General features: G+C 42.3%; 1 protein-coding gene across 1 annotated transcript; it reads left to right on the forward strand.

Moving 5' to 3' along the window:
• The first annotated feature begins 4,213 nt into the window (after window positions 1-4,213).
• Window positions 4,214-16,164, forward strand: LOC136055384 (urea transporter 2-like). The gene is made up of 8 exons (XM_065747120.1): window positions 4,214-4,379; window positions 8,152-8,341; window positions 8,839-8,967; window positions 10,618-10,810; window positions 11,644-11,791; window positions 12,593-12,727; window positions 14,064-14,113; window positions 15,493-16,164. Exons 1-8 carry the CDS (start codon window positions 4,214-4,216, stop codon window positions 15,760-15,762), a joined length of 1,281 nt encoding a protein of 426 aa, XP_065603192.1. The 3' UTR covers window positions 15,763-16,164.
• Window positions 16,165-16,534: the final 370 nt, after the last annotated feature.

Raw genomic sequence — 16,534 nt, forward strand, 5'->3', positions numbered from 1 at the left:
TCTTAAAATATCTACCTGGTCTGACTACTTTTATTATTAAAAAATAAAATAAAGAGTTTTGAAAATTCTTTAAAGGTTAGATACTCAGTTCAAACATTAACATGTCCTTGTTTGATACCTCAAATTTCCCAAATGACCTTGGGATAGTCATTTTTCTGAGATTCATTGTTCCTGTCCCTCCATACATGCAGTGCAGCTGTTTGCATCTGAGCTATCTTTCCCAAACACAACAGAGTTTACGATATGATTAATCTGTACAGGACTGGAGGGGATGAATCATGCTCTAGATCCATATAGTGACCAGCTCTTCACTGACTATAATGGGAATCCGGTTGAGTTGCTGAGATAAAGAGACTTACTCTGGGAAATCTCCATGGTTAGTAACGGAAGCCCCCACCTTTGTCTCACTGGGTCACTGAAGGGATGAGATAGATGCCTCTGAAAGGAAATATATTCCACCCAAACAATGGCACATGTAAAACAATGGTACCCCACCTCTCCATATTGACTGTAGAGGAAGCGAAAACTTTAAGGTTTTACATGGTTAAAGAGGGCTGGGAGGGGTTCCACTCTACCAACATAATTTTGGAGACATGGTAAGGAAGGCAAACCATCCTCCATAGTTACATGTACACACGTGCATCTACACATATAAGCTGTTAGTGTACACATACAAATGCTGTCAAGGCCGCTACCTACCCAATATGCTAGGAAGATCTATTGACTAGATTTTGTGCTTTCATTCAGAGGATTTGGAGATACAACAACAACAGAGGGAAATGAAGAGGAGTGCCTTGGAGTGAAGGGAAGTATTGCATTTTATACCACACAGGCCAGGAAAGAAAGATACAGAAGGACTACAAGACCACATCCTCAGAGAAAAGCATCTAATCACAGACATAAGAGCTAAACTCCACCACGCTTTTATCACTCTCCCTCCTCAAAGCTGGCATAGGGTAGCTTCTGGACCCTGCTCACAGAAACTGTCTTTGCAGCACACCTGCTACCAAAACCTTGCCACATGAACCCAACCCAGTGTTTTGTACCTGCTCTCTGCAATTCTGTTACATTCAGCCTTGTGGCTGTTCTGAAATGCCCTGCTTTCTCAGTTTATTTTCAGTGTCACAGACGGATCCCCAGTACAGCTTTGCTTGGTGAAGTCATTATAACTCAGCCAAGCATTCTGTCACCATCCCGAAGTTTTTCCCTCTAGCTGTACTCTCTATTTCCTTTCCATTTCTTTATGGTTTCTACTGAGCACAATACACCTTTACAAACTGCTGCTTCTCAAAAACCCCTGTGAGGCCATGTCCCTTGAAGTCAACACTTCTCCTATCACCTCTATGCATTCAGCTCTCCCAGCTCCCCTGATGATTTCCTTTAATTTCCACATCCTAGAGTCAGGTGATACCATGGGATTCAAGCCAGAAAGGATTGACACTTCTAGCCTGGATGATTTCATATCCAAGCTAGAAATAATGACAACAAAAAATTCACATCCTGACAGTAGACACACTAACTCAGTAGTTGTTTAAGAATCAGCTCCCCACGCAACAAGAAATGAGCACAAAATGTGCAGTTGCATCTCCAGGTACATCTTCTCGATCAGAAAGGAGGTTTCAAGTGCTATGGGTTACTTACCACCCAGATCACATACCCTCCTATTACTCATAGTCACCAAATAATGTTATTTGTGGGGATGCTAAATATCTGCAGGCTTTGTGGGGGTGCAACAGCATGAATATTTTCTCCAGTAGAAAAATAAAACGAAAACCAGTGTTTACTCTAGGAAGCTTAAAAATGCAGAGCTATCATTATCCTGCACCCCAAAAGCATGGTAGAACAGCAGTCTGTTTGGGATTGAATAGGCACAGGTAGGTTCAGAGATGAATCCTAGCTGCTATAGGCATCACCTTACAGTCTGACAGATGCTCTTGAGGAGAGGAATGTCTTTTAACCACGGTAATGAATCAGTTTGCTGACAAAAGGCCCTATTCTCAAGGAATTCCCCATCAGCCCTAGGCGTGCCATAAGTGATTCAGGCTCTCATTAGCCCTAATTAGCTAACTGTTCAAACGATTTCTCTATTATTCCTGAAGCCTGTAGCATGGAGCACGTGTCTACTGCCAGACAGGTGCTCACTGCAAAGAAGTATGTTTTTCCAGGGTAATGCTGCTGCAGGATCACTGTGCCCATCACGGCCCTCCAGAAACTTCTCCATCCCTTTGGGCAGCTCTGTTGCAGAACCCTACAGCTCACTGCTGTGGCAATGGGGAGGATTTCAGTATCATATCTTTTTAGCATTATTCCTTCTCCCAAAACTTTGTGAATTTCAGCCATCTCCTACCAGGCAGCTTTCTCCTGCGAGGTAGATGAGCACACTACCTTGCAAACAGAGGTTTAATTCCCTTCTGATGCATAGAGAAACAAGAATCACAAGACCGGAACTGTTTCTCAGTTCTTGAGCTTTGATGCATATTGCAGGCCTGTTAAAGTTGGCCCAGTGATTTCTAGCCTGGGACTCCAGATCCCTCTTCCATAAACATGAGGGTTGACCTTGGCAAGATCTCTATGGTTGGAATTTCTCTCCCCTAAAAATAGCCCTCAAAGCTCAGCAGCCAATCTCCCTCTGCAGCGAGTGGAAAGAGAGAGGCACCCCCTTATTCACATCTAATATAAACATACGAGAAAAGTGACATGAATCACTCTCCTGAGGTACTAGCTTTTCTCTGCACTGATGGCAAAAGGCTCTCACATGAATGCTCTGCACTTAACCCCTGATAGTTAAATTATGTGAGAGAGGGCAAGAATTTTTAAAAACATCCAGGTCCCACATCTCTATTTCAGTGGGAATTGAGCAGTGCAGTCTTGTAAATCTGGATTTCATATGCTCTGCAGTGATGTTTCCCCCTTTGTAAAACCCAACTGTTCTTTCTCGTGGTGAGGTTCAAAATGAACATGAGATACTCAGGTGCCAAGAAGGCAGACACAACTACTCAATATTTATTCTCCCTGAGGGTTACAGCTGCACTTTGTTGTTGGTTATGGATGTTGTTCACAGCTAAGGAGCCACTAACCTCGCTTTATTGATGCATCCCTGTGACTTGGAGGTCCTAAAAGATGCTCCACATGCCTCCTTACCCACAGCATAAAGCAAACAGTGCTGGTTTGTTACATATTAAATCTACAGCCCCAAGCTGAGGCTTGTGCTCGAAGGCTGCTGCAAAAAGGTGTGCTGCCAGCAGAGAGAGCCAAAGCACAAGGCAGCAAGCACTGCAGGATGCGATTCTAGAGCTGCATGTAACTTTATACGCCATGGTGTGCACTGAAAACATCATCTGATGGTCAAGGACCTTCTTCGTAGGGCATTCAGAGCCATGGATACTTTTACCATCAACCTATCAGGCACAGCAACCTTGCTCCCAGTCAGGCATACCTTCTCATTCTGCTCTTCTGCTGAAGTCTGTGCTCTGACAGCCAGCCTCAGCTGCCAAAACCACCAGAAGGTGGGGCCCATATTCCACAAAACATGGAGCAAGCTCGTGGCAACATCTGCTCTTGGTCAGCACCTAGATTCCCAGGCACACTGCTCCAAAATGGTCAGAACAAACTGGGCAGCATCTTTGCAGATGAAATCTACAGCGTAAGTTCCTAGGTCGCAGTGCAGTGTGTTTTCTCTATACAGTTTGTGTATTAACGATCTTAATGATCTGCTGTAGTACTTTGGGGTTTAATAAATAAATAACCCTGCCTGGATATTCATCTGGTTATTAAAGAGCCCACAGCCCTGAGCCATCACCTTTGCTCAGAGCCCCATCTGGATGCCAATTTCTGAGCAATGTTACGATGCTACTTCAGTTTGCAGTTGGTGGTCTAACAAAAGCAGATCCTGGCCAGGATCCTGCAAATGACACAAGCCATGTCCAATCTGCACTATGCAGCTCTGTGCCACAGCTCTATGTCAGTGTTTGGTCATTTCCTGGTCATTATCCCCAAAAGAAGACAACCATAGCACGTTCTAGGTGGAAGCTCATACTGCTGTCAGTAGCAGCTCAGGCAGGTGTCTACTCAATGAAACATCACTTCTTAAAAAAAAAGATGTCACTGTGGGTCTCTAAGCTACAGAAGAAAGCTGCCAGAGCACAACACAAGAGGTTTTCTAACATGTGGATTTTGTGATTTACAGTTTCCTCTTCTCACAACCCAAAAAGAGATGGATCTTGGAGAAATTGTTGTGGCTGAAAGTCCAGCTGAGAGGAAGCTATATGCAGAGAAGCAGCCAAGAAGCCAGGACCTGCTGGAGAGAAGTGGAAAACAAATCCACCAAGTTTTCAAATATCTCACAGGAGAAATGAAAGAATATGGAGAGTGGATGAAAAGTAAGCACAGGGATATTACTGGGGCTCTCTGGAAGACTATGCTGGGGACATCTACATCACCATCGGTACTTCCAGTGCTGGGCCACTTCACCTTCTGATACATAGCAGAGAAGGCATGGCCACAATTCACTGTGAACTACTGGTGCTTCAGCCCAAATTGAGTTGTTCTTGAGAAAGAAACTTAACTGCCATTACCATGGCTGCACATATAGTTCAGCACAGGCAAAAGATGTCTTTTACACTTAATCAGTTATGTCATTAACATCGTGTTCCTCATAGCAATGCCCAGAATCACACGTCAGAGCTGAGGAGTTGGATTTGTTTGTAAGTGCTTTGGATCAGTAGCCACCTCCCTGTCCATGTGTGGGCTGGCAACGGTGACTTGACTTCTAACTGTACAGGCAAAGGCTTTGTATTTACCAGCCTTTGGGGAGTAATAAGCACCATGAGTGTTATGTTCATATAAAGTACAAAGCAAGTACTGATCTTGAAGGTTTACTGTCCAGACAGGAATCAGAGATCAGCAGATGGTCTGTGTTACCCAGAATTACTAGGGATTTGGGCTTTGAGAGCAAGATTGTAGCTCCTCTGTCAAGGAAAGGTTCATTTGCAGCACAGCTCCAACAAAGGGAGAGATATAACAGGAGGTGAGCTGAGTTACCTCTATTCTGGGAGCTAAGAAGGACGGCAGCTTTGTAGAGTCATAGAATCATTGAGGTTGAAAAGACCGCTGAGATCATCTGTCCAACCATCAGCCCATGCCTTTGAACGCTAGACCATTTCATTCCAATGCAACATTCACACCTTTCTTGAAAATCACTAGGGATAGTGACTCCACCAGCCATTCCCTGTAGACTCAGTTTGGTTCCCTAGCAAAAAGGAATGTCTCCTATTTCTTTCTGTTAACTTCAGTAGCTTGGTAGACAGCTTTTATTACTTGGTGTCCTGAAAATTTTCCTGCACCTGCATGTTCAGTAATATTTGAACACAGTTAAAACTAGTGTCTAAATCCAAAAACAGTGCTGATATGCTTCATAGCTCAATACCAAACATTAGTAAAAATTATCTTGGACAAGTTTAATCATTTTTCTCTAAACAAGCCACTCCTTCCTTGTTGTAACTGCCTGGATCACCAGCAACATACTGCTAAAGGGATGCTTATGAAGTCATCCCTCAAGACACACTCCAACTTTTTGGGAGGTCTCTCCCATGGATACTGAATAGATGTAGAATGGTGGTCCTGTCCCTTGACAGGTCTTCTCTTTAAGCTACTGCCATGACAAAAGAGAAGTTAAGACTCAACTCTAAATAAACAGAGAAGAGAAGTGGAAAGGTAGGGGAGGCAGTGGGAAGTTGTTATGAATAAGACATTGCTCAGATTCAAGAAGCAGCCTGGCAGTTCACACTGTGTCTAATTAACAAAATAAACTGAGTAAGTGAATTAATTTTAAATATTTAAAAAGATGAAAGATGCAATGTGCACATGCAGGCAGACTTTCTTTTTCATATTCTTTCACTATGTTTAATAACACACAGCAATACCATGTCATTTCCATGTTGCCCTCAAGTCAGTTTGCACAAGGGCCAGGAACACAGCTACTGCAGTGCTACAAAACCCTATTCTGTACTCAGGCTACTCTACAGAGATGCCCTCAGACAACGTCATATTCCTCAAGTGGATGGGCTAGAAGGTGGGAACTGGGGGAGAAACACCTCTCCGGCCATAAGCAAATCTCAAATTAACAGTCACCTGAGGAACCTGACAGTAAGTCTATGGGTCCCAATAATATGTACTCCAGAGTCATGACTGAATTGGCCTGTGTAGACACCAAGCCACTCTCAATGATATCTGAAAATTCCTGGCAGCCTCTTGAAGTCTCTGGTGACTGGAAAAAAGGGCAATATTACACACATTTTTAAGAAGGGTAGAAAGAACAACCCAGAACCTACAACCTGTCAGCTTCACCTCTGTGCCAGGGAAGATCATGGAGCAGATTCTCCTGGAAGCTATGCTAAGGCACATGAACAAGAATGAAGTGTGATGTGGGGTAACCAAAATGGCTTCTACAGGGGCAAGACCCGCCTGACCAACATAGCGGTTTTCTGCAGTGGCACAGCTGCATCAGTGGACAAGGGAAGAGCCACTGATGTCATCTGTCTGGGCTTCAGTAAGGCCTTTGACACAATCCCCCATAACATTTTCTCCAACTTGGAAAGATTTGATGGATGCACTTCCTTAGAGTCATGGTTAACGGTTCAATGTCCAGATGGTGATCAGTGGTGACTGGTGTCCCCCAGAGGTCAGGACTGGGGCCAGTGCTCTTAAATTTCTTTATCAGTGACTTTGGCAGTGGGACTGAAAGTTTGCCGGTGACACCAACCTGTGTGGTACAGTTGAAATGCCTGAGGGACTGGATGCCATCCAGAGACCTAGACAGATTCAAGTAGAGGGTAAACACACGACAGCCTCTGGTGTTCAACAAAGACAAGCAGAAAGTCTTGCACCAGGGTTTCAGCATCCCCCTCTATCAGCTGGAGGACTGAGGTCAGCAAGGTTGAAAAGAATTTGTGGGTACTGGTGGATGTTAGCTGGACATGAGAGTGATAAGGTCTCCCTTGAGCTTCCTCTTCTCCAGACTAAACAATCCCTTACTCTTAGTAAGACTTGTGTTCCAGACACTTCACCAGCTTCATTTACCTTCCTTGACATGATCCATCACCTCAGCGCCTTTCTTGTAGTGAGAGGCCCAGAACAGGACATACCAGTAGAGGTGCAGTCCCACCAGTGCCAAGAACAGGCAGAAAAACAGTTCCCTAATGCTGCTAACTACATTATTTCTGATAAAAGTCAGGATACCACTGACCTTTTTGGCCACCTGAGCACACTGCTGTCTCATCATTCAGCATACATCTGTCAACATCTACAGATTCTTTTCTGCCACACATCTTTCCAGCCACTCTGCCCCAAGCCTGTAGTGTTACATAAGGTGGTTTTAACTTAAGTACAAGGCCAGGCACTTGATCTTGTTGAAGCTTATACAACTGGTCTCAGCTCATCAATTCAGCCTACTCAGATCCATCCATAGAGCAAGCCTTCCTACCCTCAGACAGATCAACACCTCCTGCCAACTTGGTGTCATCTGCAAACTTACCAAGGTGCACTCAATCCCTTCATCCAGGCCATCAGTAAGTATATAGCTGTCCACCATGTCACTGAGTCTGAACAGCGCACCAGACTACAAGCAAGCAAGTAAATTCCTACTTCCTCATGTATCTGAACACTGAGCCACCTTTGCTATGGGGACCTGCAGCATACCCTGCCTCAGACAAAATTTACCACTTGACTTTTCCACGTTCTGGATCTTAGCTTTCTTCCTAAAACAGCAGAAGTATTTATTGTACATTTCCCTATCCAAACACAAACTAGTTTCAGTCTTTGCCTGTCCCTCTCTGCATCTGAATTATATGCAGACAAGGTCTATCTCCTTGTTAAATTTATAGAAGAATTTTCTGCAAGGACTTCTTTTTTTTACCACCATAAGTAAACCATTTTTTATTGATCCCTCCACAGACTCTATAGCTCCCTGTAATTTCAAGTACCAGATGCAAAAATATGTTCAGACAGCAATAAATTAGAGCCTGTTTTTATAGTTCTGTTGATACATCACCTCTGTTCTGTGTCGAGAAAACAACTGTCAAGCTGAGTGTTATTTTGAAGGAGTCCCAGTGAAATGGTGCCTTATCACCAGCATTTTTATTTAATCTCCTTCAGATAAACCCCTCCTGGTTCAGCTGGTGGATTGGATCTTGCGAGGCACCTCTCAGGTGATGTTTGTCAACAACCCCCTCAGCGGGCTCATCATTTTAGTGGGGCTTTTCATCCAGAAGCCCTGGTGGGTGCTGACAGGCTGTGTTGGAACTGCCACATCAACATTAACTGCGCTGGCTCTCAATCTGGAGAGGTATGTGGAACCCCATGTCTGAGACGATCATTATGATACCATGAGCATGTTGATGGGTTCTAGTCCTGTGTTCAACAGTATTAGAGCCAGCTGAAAAAACTTCTTCACAGTTGGCTTGGAAGAAGTTAGGTGAGGTCAGTGTTGTGGTCCAGGAGGTGCTGGTCTGTCTTGATAGTTGGCCATCATTGTGAGAGTAATGTCATCCTACACTATAAGTCCCGTTCTCTCCCTGATTGCTATTAAGTTTTGCCATCATCACAACCATACCATTTGGGTCACACAGAGCTCTCTGGATCAACATTCTTTATCAGTCTCAAAAATCCTGCCTTCCACAGACCTCTGCAATGAAACCTGGCAACTACCTCACTGCTTTTTCATCCTCCCCCTACACTCCCTTCACCAGAAATGGGATATTTTTAAGTTGCATTTCGTGAGTCTCTATGGCAGATCACCTTCTGCACAGCTTGCTGCTTTGTAAACATTTCTTTTTATCACAGATCAGCCATTGTAGCAGGGCTGCACAGCTATAATGGGATCCTGGTGGGAGTGCTCATGGCCGTCTACTCTGATAAAGGGGATTACTACTGGTGGCTTCTTCCCCCTGTGGCAGTCATATCCATGTCCTGGTAAGTGCCACCTCTCTCTTAGAGACAATACTCAGAAAATGATGAATTCTGCTATGTGAATTTTGTACACATTGCAAGTCCCCTACATCAGAATCTTCAGCCAACATAGCATTGGAAAAAGCTTTTTATTGAATGAAACACGATGGCAGGAGGTCAAGCAGACTAGCAAAGTCAATCATGCCAGAAGGACAAAGAATTCCTACTTCAGTGCATGTTTATGGACATCATCAGCAGATCACACTGGGGTGGATGTCATTATGCCCAGCACTCCTATAATTCTCCCTTACCCAGGTGATGAACTGACCTGAAGCTTCTCCTTCAGGCAGAATTCCACCTTCCCAACTCAGATGTGCAACTAGTCATGAATCAAATTATTTCCTACAGCTAGCTCCACAAGCAAGACAACATCCTTTGAGGACTATATTTACCATTTCTAAATACAGACCTTAACAGCAGGGCAGAATCTATTTAACAGCCTCAACAAAAATTAATTGCAAAAGACACATTTTAATCACTCTCAGAGATAAGATACAAATCATGACCACATTTCACTGCTTTTGAAATCAGATTTTTCAATATTTTATTTCACCAGTCACTCTTAGTGAAGGTCATTTCGAGACACTCTCTCAGAATTCAGAACATGTTGCGAGAATGTTTAGTCTGTCTTGTCTGCCAGAATTCCCCGAGGCTTTTTATTCAAACATTCCCCTGTTTTTCTAGTCCACGGGACTCGAGGGTAGAGCTGAAAGGTTTTAAAATTAGACTTCTCAGAGATTTTATTTTTCAACTGGTAGTTTGAATTTCAGCTTCAGAAGTCAGAATTTCTTTAATTGTTTCTTTTTTTTCCTGACAAGATATGTAATTGGCAGAAGATTTGTATTTCAACACAGAAACTGGGACACTGTTTTCACTGAAGTGGTGTGGGGTTTTTTTCTACAACAGTGAGCAAGGAAGCCTTTAAGCTGCTCTGGAAACCAAATTTATCATAAAAGAATATTCTTTATCTGAGAATACAAAAGGAGAACAAAGCATTTTTTCCATTGATAATATCTTCGCAACAGGACACAAGAAGTTTCTTTTGAAATGCCAAATAATTTGTTTGTTTTGTTTTCTGGTTTGTTTTGTTGTTTTGTTTTGTTTTAAATTAGAACCAGTCTAATGCTTTTCTAGGACTCAAATCCAGCTTCTTAAAGAATTCAAGTCTTTAACCTGAATTTCTGTAAGCTCTACAATGCCTACTGCAACTTTGAGATTGACTGTAAGGGTGGCTCAGCCCAGTTGCACCACCAGAGCTCAGATTAAACATCAGAATGCATCCAACTTCCATTAAGTACAGGACCTTCACTCTTACTCTCATGTTTTCTGAGCTCCACTTAACAAAAATATAAAAGAAGTATTTCTGTGGTGAGAAGACTCCTCAACTATGTGCTTACATGCCTGAATGTATGTGATAGTTGCTGTAAAAGGATGAACAGCATTCTCTATTGGTCAGATACAGACTAGTATTTGAAGGAATCCACTGCCTAGTGTTTCCAAAAGGAATAGTACTGTCTTGCATTTTCCAGACTTTATGACAGAGTGGTAGGATGCTTCACCACTGTAACTATGATGAACAAGCTATACTCATTTCTCTTTTCCTTTTGTTCTCAGTCCAGTCCTGTCCAGTGCTTTGGGATCTATTTTCAGTAAATGGGACCTTCCTGTTTTCACCCTGCCCTTCAATATTGCAGTGACTTTGTACTTGGCAGCCACAGGACACTACAACCCTTTTTTTCCTACAACCCTCATCAAGCCTGTAGCATCAGTGCCCAATATCACCTGGTCTGCAATCAATGTGCCTCTGGTAAGCTGCACCCCAACGAGTTGATGATGTTTCATTAAAAATGTGAACATGAAGACATTTAGCTCTGGATAACAGTTTTGCACACACCCATTATGAGCAGCAGCCATTTGCAGAAATAAATGGCTTAATTCATTTCATACGAGAGAGTGCCATATAAGCTCCAGGGACAGTCCTGGCTGATCTAGCAGAAAAACTGATCAAATCCCAGAGATCCTGAATCTCTCACTCCATCTAAATTTAGATTGCCCTAAAATGTGCCTTAATTACTATTATAACACAAGTATATCCAGATATGCACTCTCACAGTCCAGATCTGATCAAAGGGATGTCAGAAGGACAGCCAATGACATTTAAAAAAAGAGGGAAGAAACATCATGATCTCAAAGGCACAGAATTTCGTTTACACCAAGTCCCTTTCAGCCAGCTCTAGCTCTGGAAGGTGTCTTGTTATATCCACACTCCCAGAGAAATGTAAGGGTAACTGATATGTTTCATCTCATACAAAGCCCCACCACAGTATTACTGCCTAGGAGGATTACAGCTTTTCTCCTTCACTAAAGTCACTTGCAATGAAACCACAGCAAAACACATGTGGATCATATTACCTTCCCAGAACAAATAAAAGCCCATCTTGGCTATTTTTTTTCATTATCAGACCAAACAAGAAACTAACACTGAACTTAAGGACATGAGTGCCTACATTCACTCTCAACAGCACTGCTCAGAGCCAGGGTTGCTACCTTTCCTTTCTAACCAATATCTTGGAAAACATAACTGCTGTGTCCTCCCCTGAAAGCTACAGTAACATGCCCTTTATCTACTGTCTGGTGCAGCTCTTGCAATCCATCCCAGTTGGTGTTGGTCAAGTGTATGGTTGTGAAAATCCTTGGACTGGAGGCATCATCCTTGTTGCTTTACTCATCTCTTCCCCACTTATTTGCTTACATGCTGCAATTGGATCTGCAGTTGGAATGTTGGCAGGTAAGAAATATTCACCAACATCATCTTGATAAAGAGAAAAAGTTGACCCAAGCCAGTATGAGTCTCTGTCCAGAATTTACAGTTGCACAGGCTGAGGCATACTTGGGAATACACTCCTGTCACTGAAATGTCTCTGAATTTGAAAGGTATTACTGAAGGTCACTCAACACAGCAAAGCGAAGAACAGAAGCAGGTTTTCTTTAAGCTCTAAATTTGTAACTAAATTTGTAACCCTGGCAGGTGGTTTGTTTCACATTGCTTTTAACCCTATTGCCATTTGAAGTGATTTATCCCATGGAGATGATGACAAAGAAAATAATTATTGTTTCCCTTATGTCTTACCATCACAAGTATGCTAAATAACAACCACAAGAAGAGATCAGTAATGAAAAGGAACAGACTTTTCTAGTATGGAGTTCATTCTATTCTGCTGCTGATTTGCAAAAACAGCTAAATCAGTGCCACTCAGTCACATACTCTGGCTAAATCCCCCATCCAGAGATCTCAGGGGCTACTAGTGCAAATCTGAGGCATAAGTAGGAAATCTTACCTGAAGTAACATTTGAGACTGAGCCAAATTCCATCCTTACTTCTCTATCACAGCTCCAAAATATTAAGCTCCATTGGAGGTCACCATTTTTCTGCAAATGGGTATTGTGCAAGTGTGAGCCCTGTAAATTTAGCTGGATATCATAGGAAAGAGACTGAATTTCCATCAAGTGAGGGTTACTTCCTGCAGATACTTCCCATTGTTGACCTCAGCCCCTTGTTTGTTTGTTTGTTTGTTTTTTTGTCTTGTAGCACTGAGTATTGCAACACCATTTGACAGTATCTATCTTGGCTTACACAATTACAACTGTGCACTCGCGTGCATTGCAATTGGAGGCATGTTCTATGCCCTGACCTGGCAGACTCATTTGCTGGCCCTTGCTTGTGGTATGTATCGTATATGATAATGGAAGTCAAAATTTTTTGCATCCACGCTGTGTATGAAACAGAACAGGAAAATTCTGTATCAATTTTGGAATTGCAATTTCCTGTAAAACTAGGTACTCTGCATGAGCTACTTATGTGATGGCATCAGATTTGAGCTTGGATGTGCAAGCCACAGAAGCAGAGATAGTGGCTTCTAGATAAGGGTGATGGAGCACTGGAAGAAGCTGCCCAGAGAGGTAGTGGGATCTCCTTCTCTGGAGACATCCAAGACCTGCCTGGACACCTACTTGTGCAAGCTGGGCTGGGAGCTGCTCTGGCAGAGGAGTTGGACTCGACCTCTAGAGGTCCCTTCCAACCCCTACAGTTCTGTGACTCTGTGATAACAAGCCTTGTGATAACAAAGAAACATCTAGAAATGGTGGAAGCAGTATTTGTAAGGAACACAAGCCATGCCATGAACAGAAGTTTAACTATCAATTCAGGAGATTCATAGAAGCCATTCCAGAACTCTAAGTATCCTTAGAGGAATTGCCTCATAAGAAGAGAGCTGGTACACAAGTTCAGTTTAAAATTCATATAGCCAAAGACACCCATCTCCAACACCTGAGGAAGCATTTCTTACCTGAGGAAGCATTTCTTACCTGAGGAAGCATTTCTTTTCTGAAAGAGTGGTCAGGCACTGGAATGGCCTGCCTAGGGAGGTGGTTGAGGCACCGTCCCTAGCGCTGTTCAAGAAGCGTTTAGATGAGGTGCTAAAGGACTTAATTTAGTAGTTGGGTAGAGATAGTGATAGGAGGATGGTTGGACTAGATGATCTTATAGGTCCTTTCCAACCTTATGAACTTATGAACTATGAACTTATGAACAACAGACAAATGGGAAGTTTAAGTACAGTGTACCATATACAAATTTCTCATGAAGATTAACCCAGCCTCCAGCCATATGTTGTGTTCGACATGAACATCTTTTCTCAGTTTTCTCAGGAAATGGTTGTGATCCCCACAACAGACAGGGCAAGTTGTGTTAATGGATAAGGAAATACCACCACCACTTGCTCTTGGCAAAACTGCCTTCTTTCACCATCCACCATGACAGAACAGAGTGGATCAAATGTAGTCTACATGGTCAGACACAGCATTGGAGCATTTTAACCAACTGTTGAATTCTAACTTTAGTCCTCACATAAGATGAATCATTTACTGTGCAATCAGATATTTTATTATTTCTGATAATGAAATATCAATAATACAATAAAAATTATAAAACCATAACATTTCCTTGAAAAGTTGAGCCATTCTTTCCCCATCCTGAGCTGTCTTTGGTCTTCTTTTGTCAGCATTATTTTGTGCCTACTCTGGAGCAGCTCTTGCTAATGCACTATCTGTGGTAAGTTTAGCTTTTTTTTTTTTTTTGTGAGCTTTGTTTGCTTTAGCTACATTCTGATTTTCTCATGATACAATGCCAAGGAAATGCTCCCAAATTCTCCATGTTGGTTCTGACAGTACTGAAGTGAGAGTGCTGCGACCAGCAGCGTGCCTCTTATAGATGGTGCATCAGCTGAACCGTGCACCTGCAAATTCTACAATTGATAATATGACTTCAAAAACCTTTGAAGCGTGTAATTCAGAGTGGGAATTTTCACACGTGTTAATTCCAGCATGATGGTTTGAGATGCAATATTAAGCTGCAGCGAACATTTTTAAATGAATCTCAATGGTCTGAAGTTTTCCTTGCTTTTCTCCTTTTCTCTTTCCCCACATTTTTTTCTCAATTTTGGTCTGGAAATGAAAAACTATAATTATTTCAGAAAAAAAAAAAAAAAAGCCACTGCTCTCTTAAATGCAGAATCTTATCTGGGCAGTTCAAGAAAGAAATGAAGCCAGAACTGCCAAGCTTCAAGATCTGAGAAAATAAAGCAAAACCACATTTTAATAAAATTGATTTAGTAACTCATAATAAAAAAAAAAAAAAGCAAAACTAGCAGCTTAAATGCATTAAATGTACTCATCTGGCATTCTCTTACTACCATGTAGGTCCATGCAAAAAGTTGCTCTAAGCACTCCTGTTTTGGGTATGGATCGGAGAAGAGGATGTCTAGCTTTTCTCCCTGTAGTCCTGGTTTCGACAGACTCCAGGATAGGTCGGGAGTTTGTGTCACAGAGCAGGACTGTGGGGTGGATGCAGTGCCAGTAATTCATGGGGACTGAGGACTGAAGGTGTGTGAACAGTATTCTCAGAACAAGTTTTACAGGATCATGAGGGTAGGATATTGGTCATTTGTTAGAAAGTAGAAATGTCTACATGTGAGTTGGATGTCTGGGCTTTCACTGCAGCAGAACTCAGAAGCTTGATTTAGGGGCTTCAGCATTGTTGCTGAATGTGATGCTTGCCAACAGCTGCACCTCCAAAAGGACTCAGGTCTGCAGTATGGGATGCATTACGTAGCTCTGTATATTTTAAATATGACTGGGTTCCTCTGCATGAGCATTCAGCAGCAGAGAAGCTTCTCGGATGTCCAGGGACCTAGCACACATGTAGACTTCTCCATAACAGTCTCTGAGCATTCTCCTCTATATCTGAATGAACAAAAGTGCATAGGGATGAGGGAACTTCAGGAAGATGTGTCCTGTGTCACACTGCTCTCATGAGTGCACACACTCTCACAACTTCCCAGCTGCCATGATTTAGTAACAGGGAGAAATAAGCAAAAGGAATAGGCAAAAGAGGTTCCAAAATGCACCTATCCATCTTTTCCCCCTCCCCAGCTTGGACTACCACTCTGCACCTGGCCTTTCTGCTTCTCGGCGCTTCTCTTTTTGCTGATAACTTCAGACAACCCAGCCATCTACAAAATCCCCCTGTCTGAAATCACCTACCCAGAAGCCAACAGGATCTACTATTTGAGAATGAAGAGAAGAGCATCAGAGAGCAGAAGAGAGGAGCAGAAGCGAAAGGAGCAGAAACCTTCTGGTGACTCAAAAATAAGCACAGGAGGCACCCCCTTGTGCACCCCAAAAAATATTCGCAATCACTGATTTAAAGTGGCCAGGAGTTAGCAGTTTCTGAGGAGTTTGTTGTACGTAGAAAATATAAACTTCAGCTGCAGTTTGTAAGCCAGGAATTCAGCATTGCACTCTCTGGATGAAATACAATTTGCCCTTGAGCAAAGCTTTCCAAAAAGCACTCAGGTAACATAATAATGGCTGTCTTATCAATCCACATGTTGTTAACTTGAAAGCCACCTCTTATCAACAATAATTATAGGAACAGGCAGAAGAACATAAACACTGACAAGGAGCTGTATTTAATTTTAGATGTGTAATTTAACAAAATAAATACGCCACAAGGGAGCTGGTATCTAATAATAATAAATAATGTAAGAAATACATCAAGTGCTGCACTTTAAATTAAGAACATACATATCTGAATGTAGAATAAACAGACTGATCTCTTCCTTTCTTGTGTTCCATCAATGTCTTGCCTTCTTTTTTGCGTCTTAACAGCTACAGCACACACAGGTAAATATTTTTACAGAATGCATACTATTTTTAGTGCCACCTCCTGATTCTCCTTTAAGCATCAGGAAAATGAAAATATGAATATATGTGCTTTAATCATACTGCTGAAATAACTAGCTAGCAGTGATCAAAACATTCTTCTTTTCCTTCATCATCTTCTGTTTTAGAGCTAGAAGAACTATCTCCTGTAAGCTGCAGAATTGCAGGTCTGAATCCCCACATGCATCCATTGGAAACAGAAACATTTTACGCAAAGAATGAGATAAACATTTACGTTGGTAGCAATTAT

This window comes from Cyrtonyx montezumae, unplaced genomic scaffold (genome assembly GCF_038088225.1).
Source record: "Cyrtonyx montezumae isolate F1298 unplaced genomic scaffold, pur_monq_1.0 scaffold_41, whole genome shotgun sequence".
Taxonomy (NCBI): domain Eukaryota; kingdom Metazoa; phylum Chordata; class Aves; order Galliformes; family Odontophoridae; genus Cyrtonyx; species Cyrtonyx montezumae.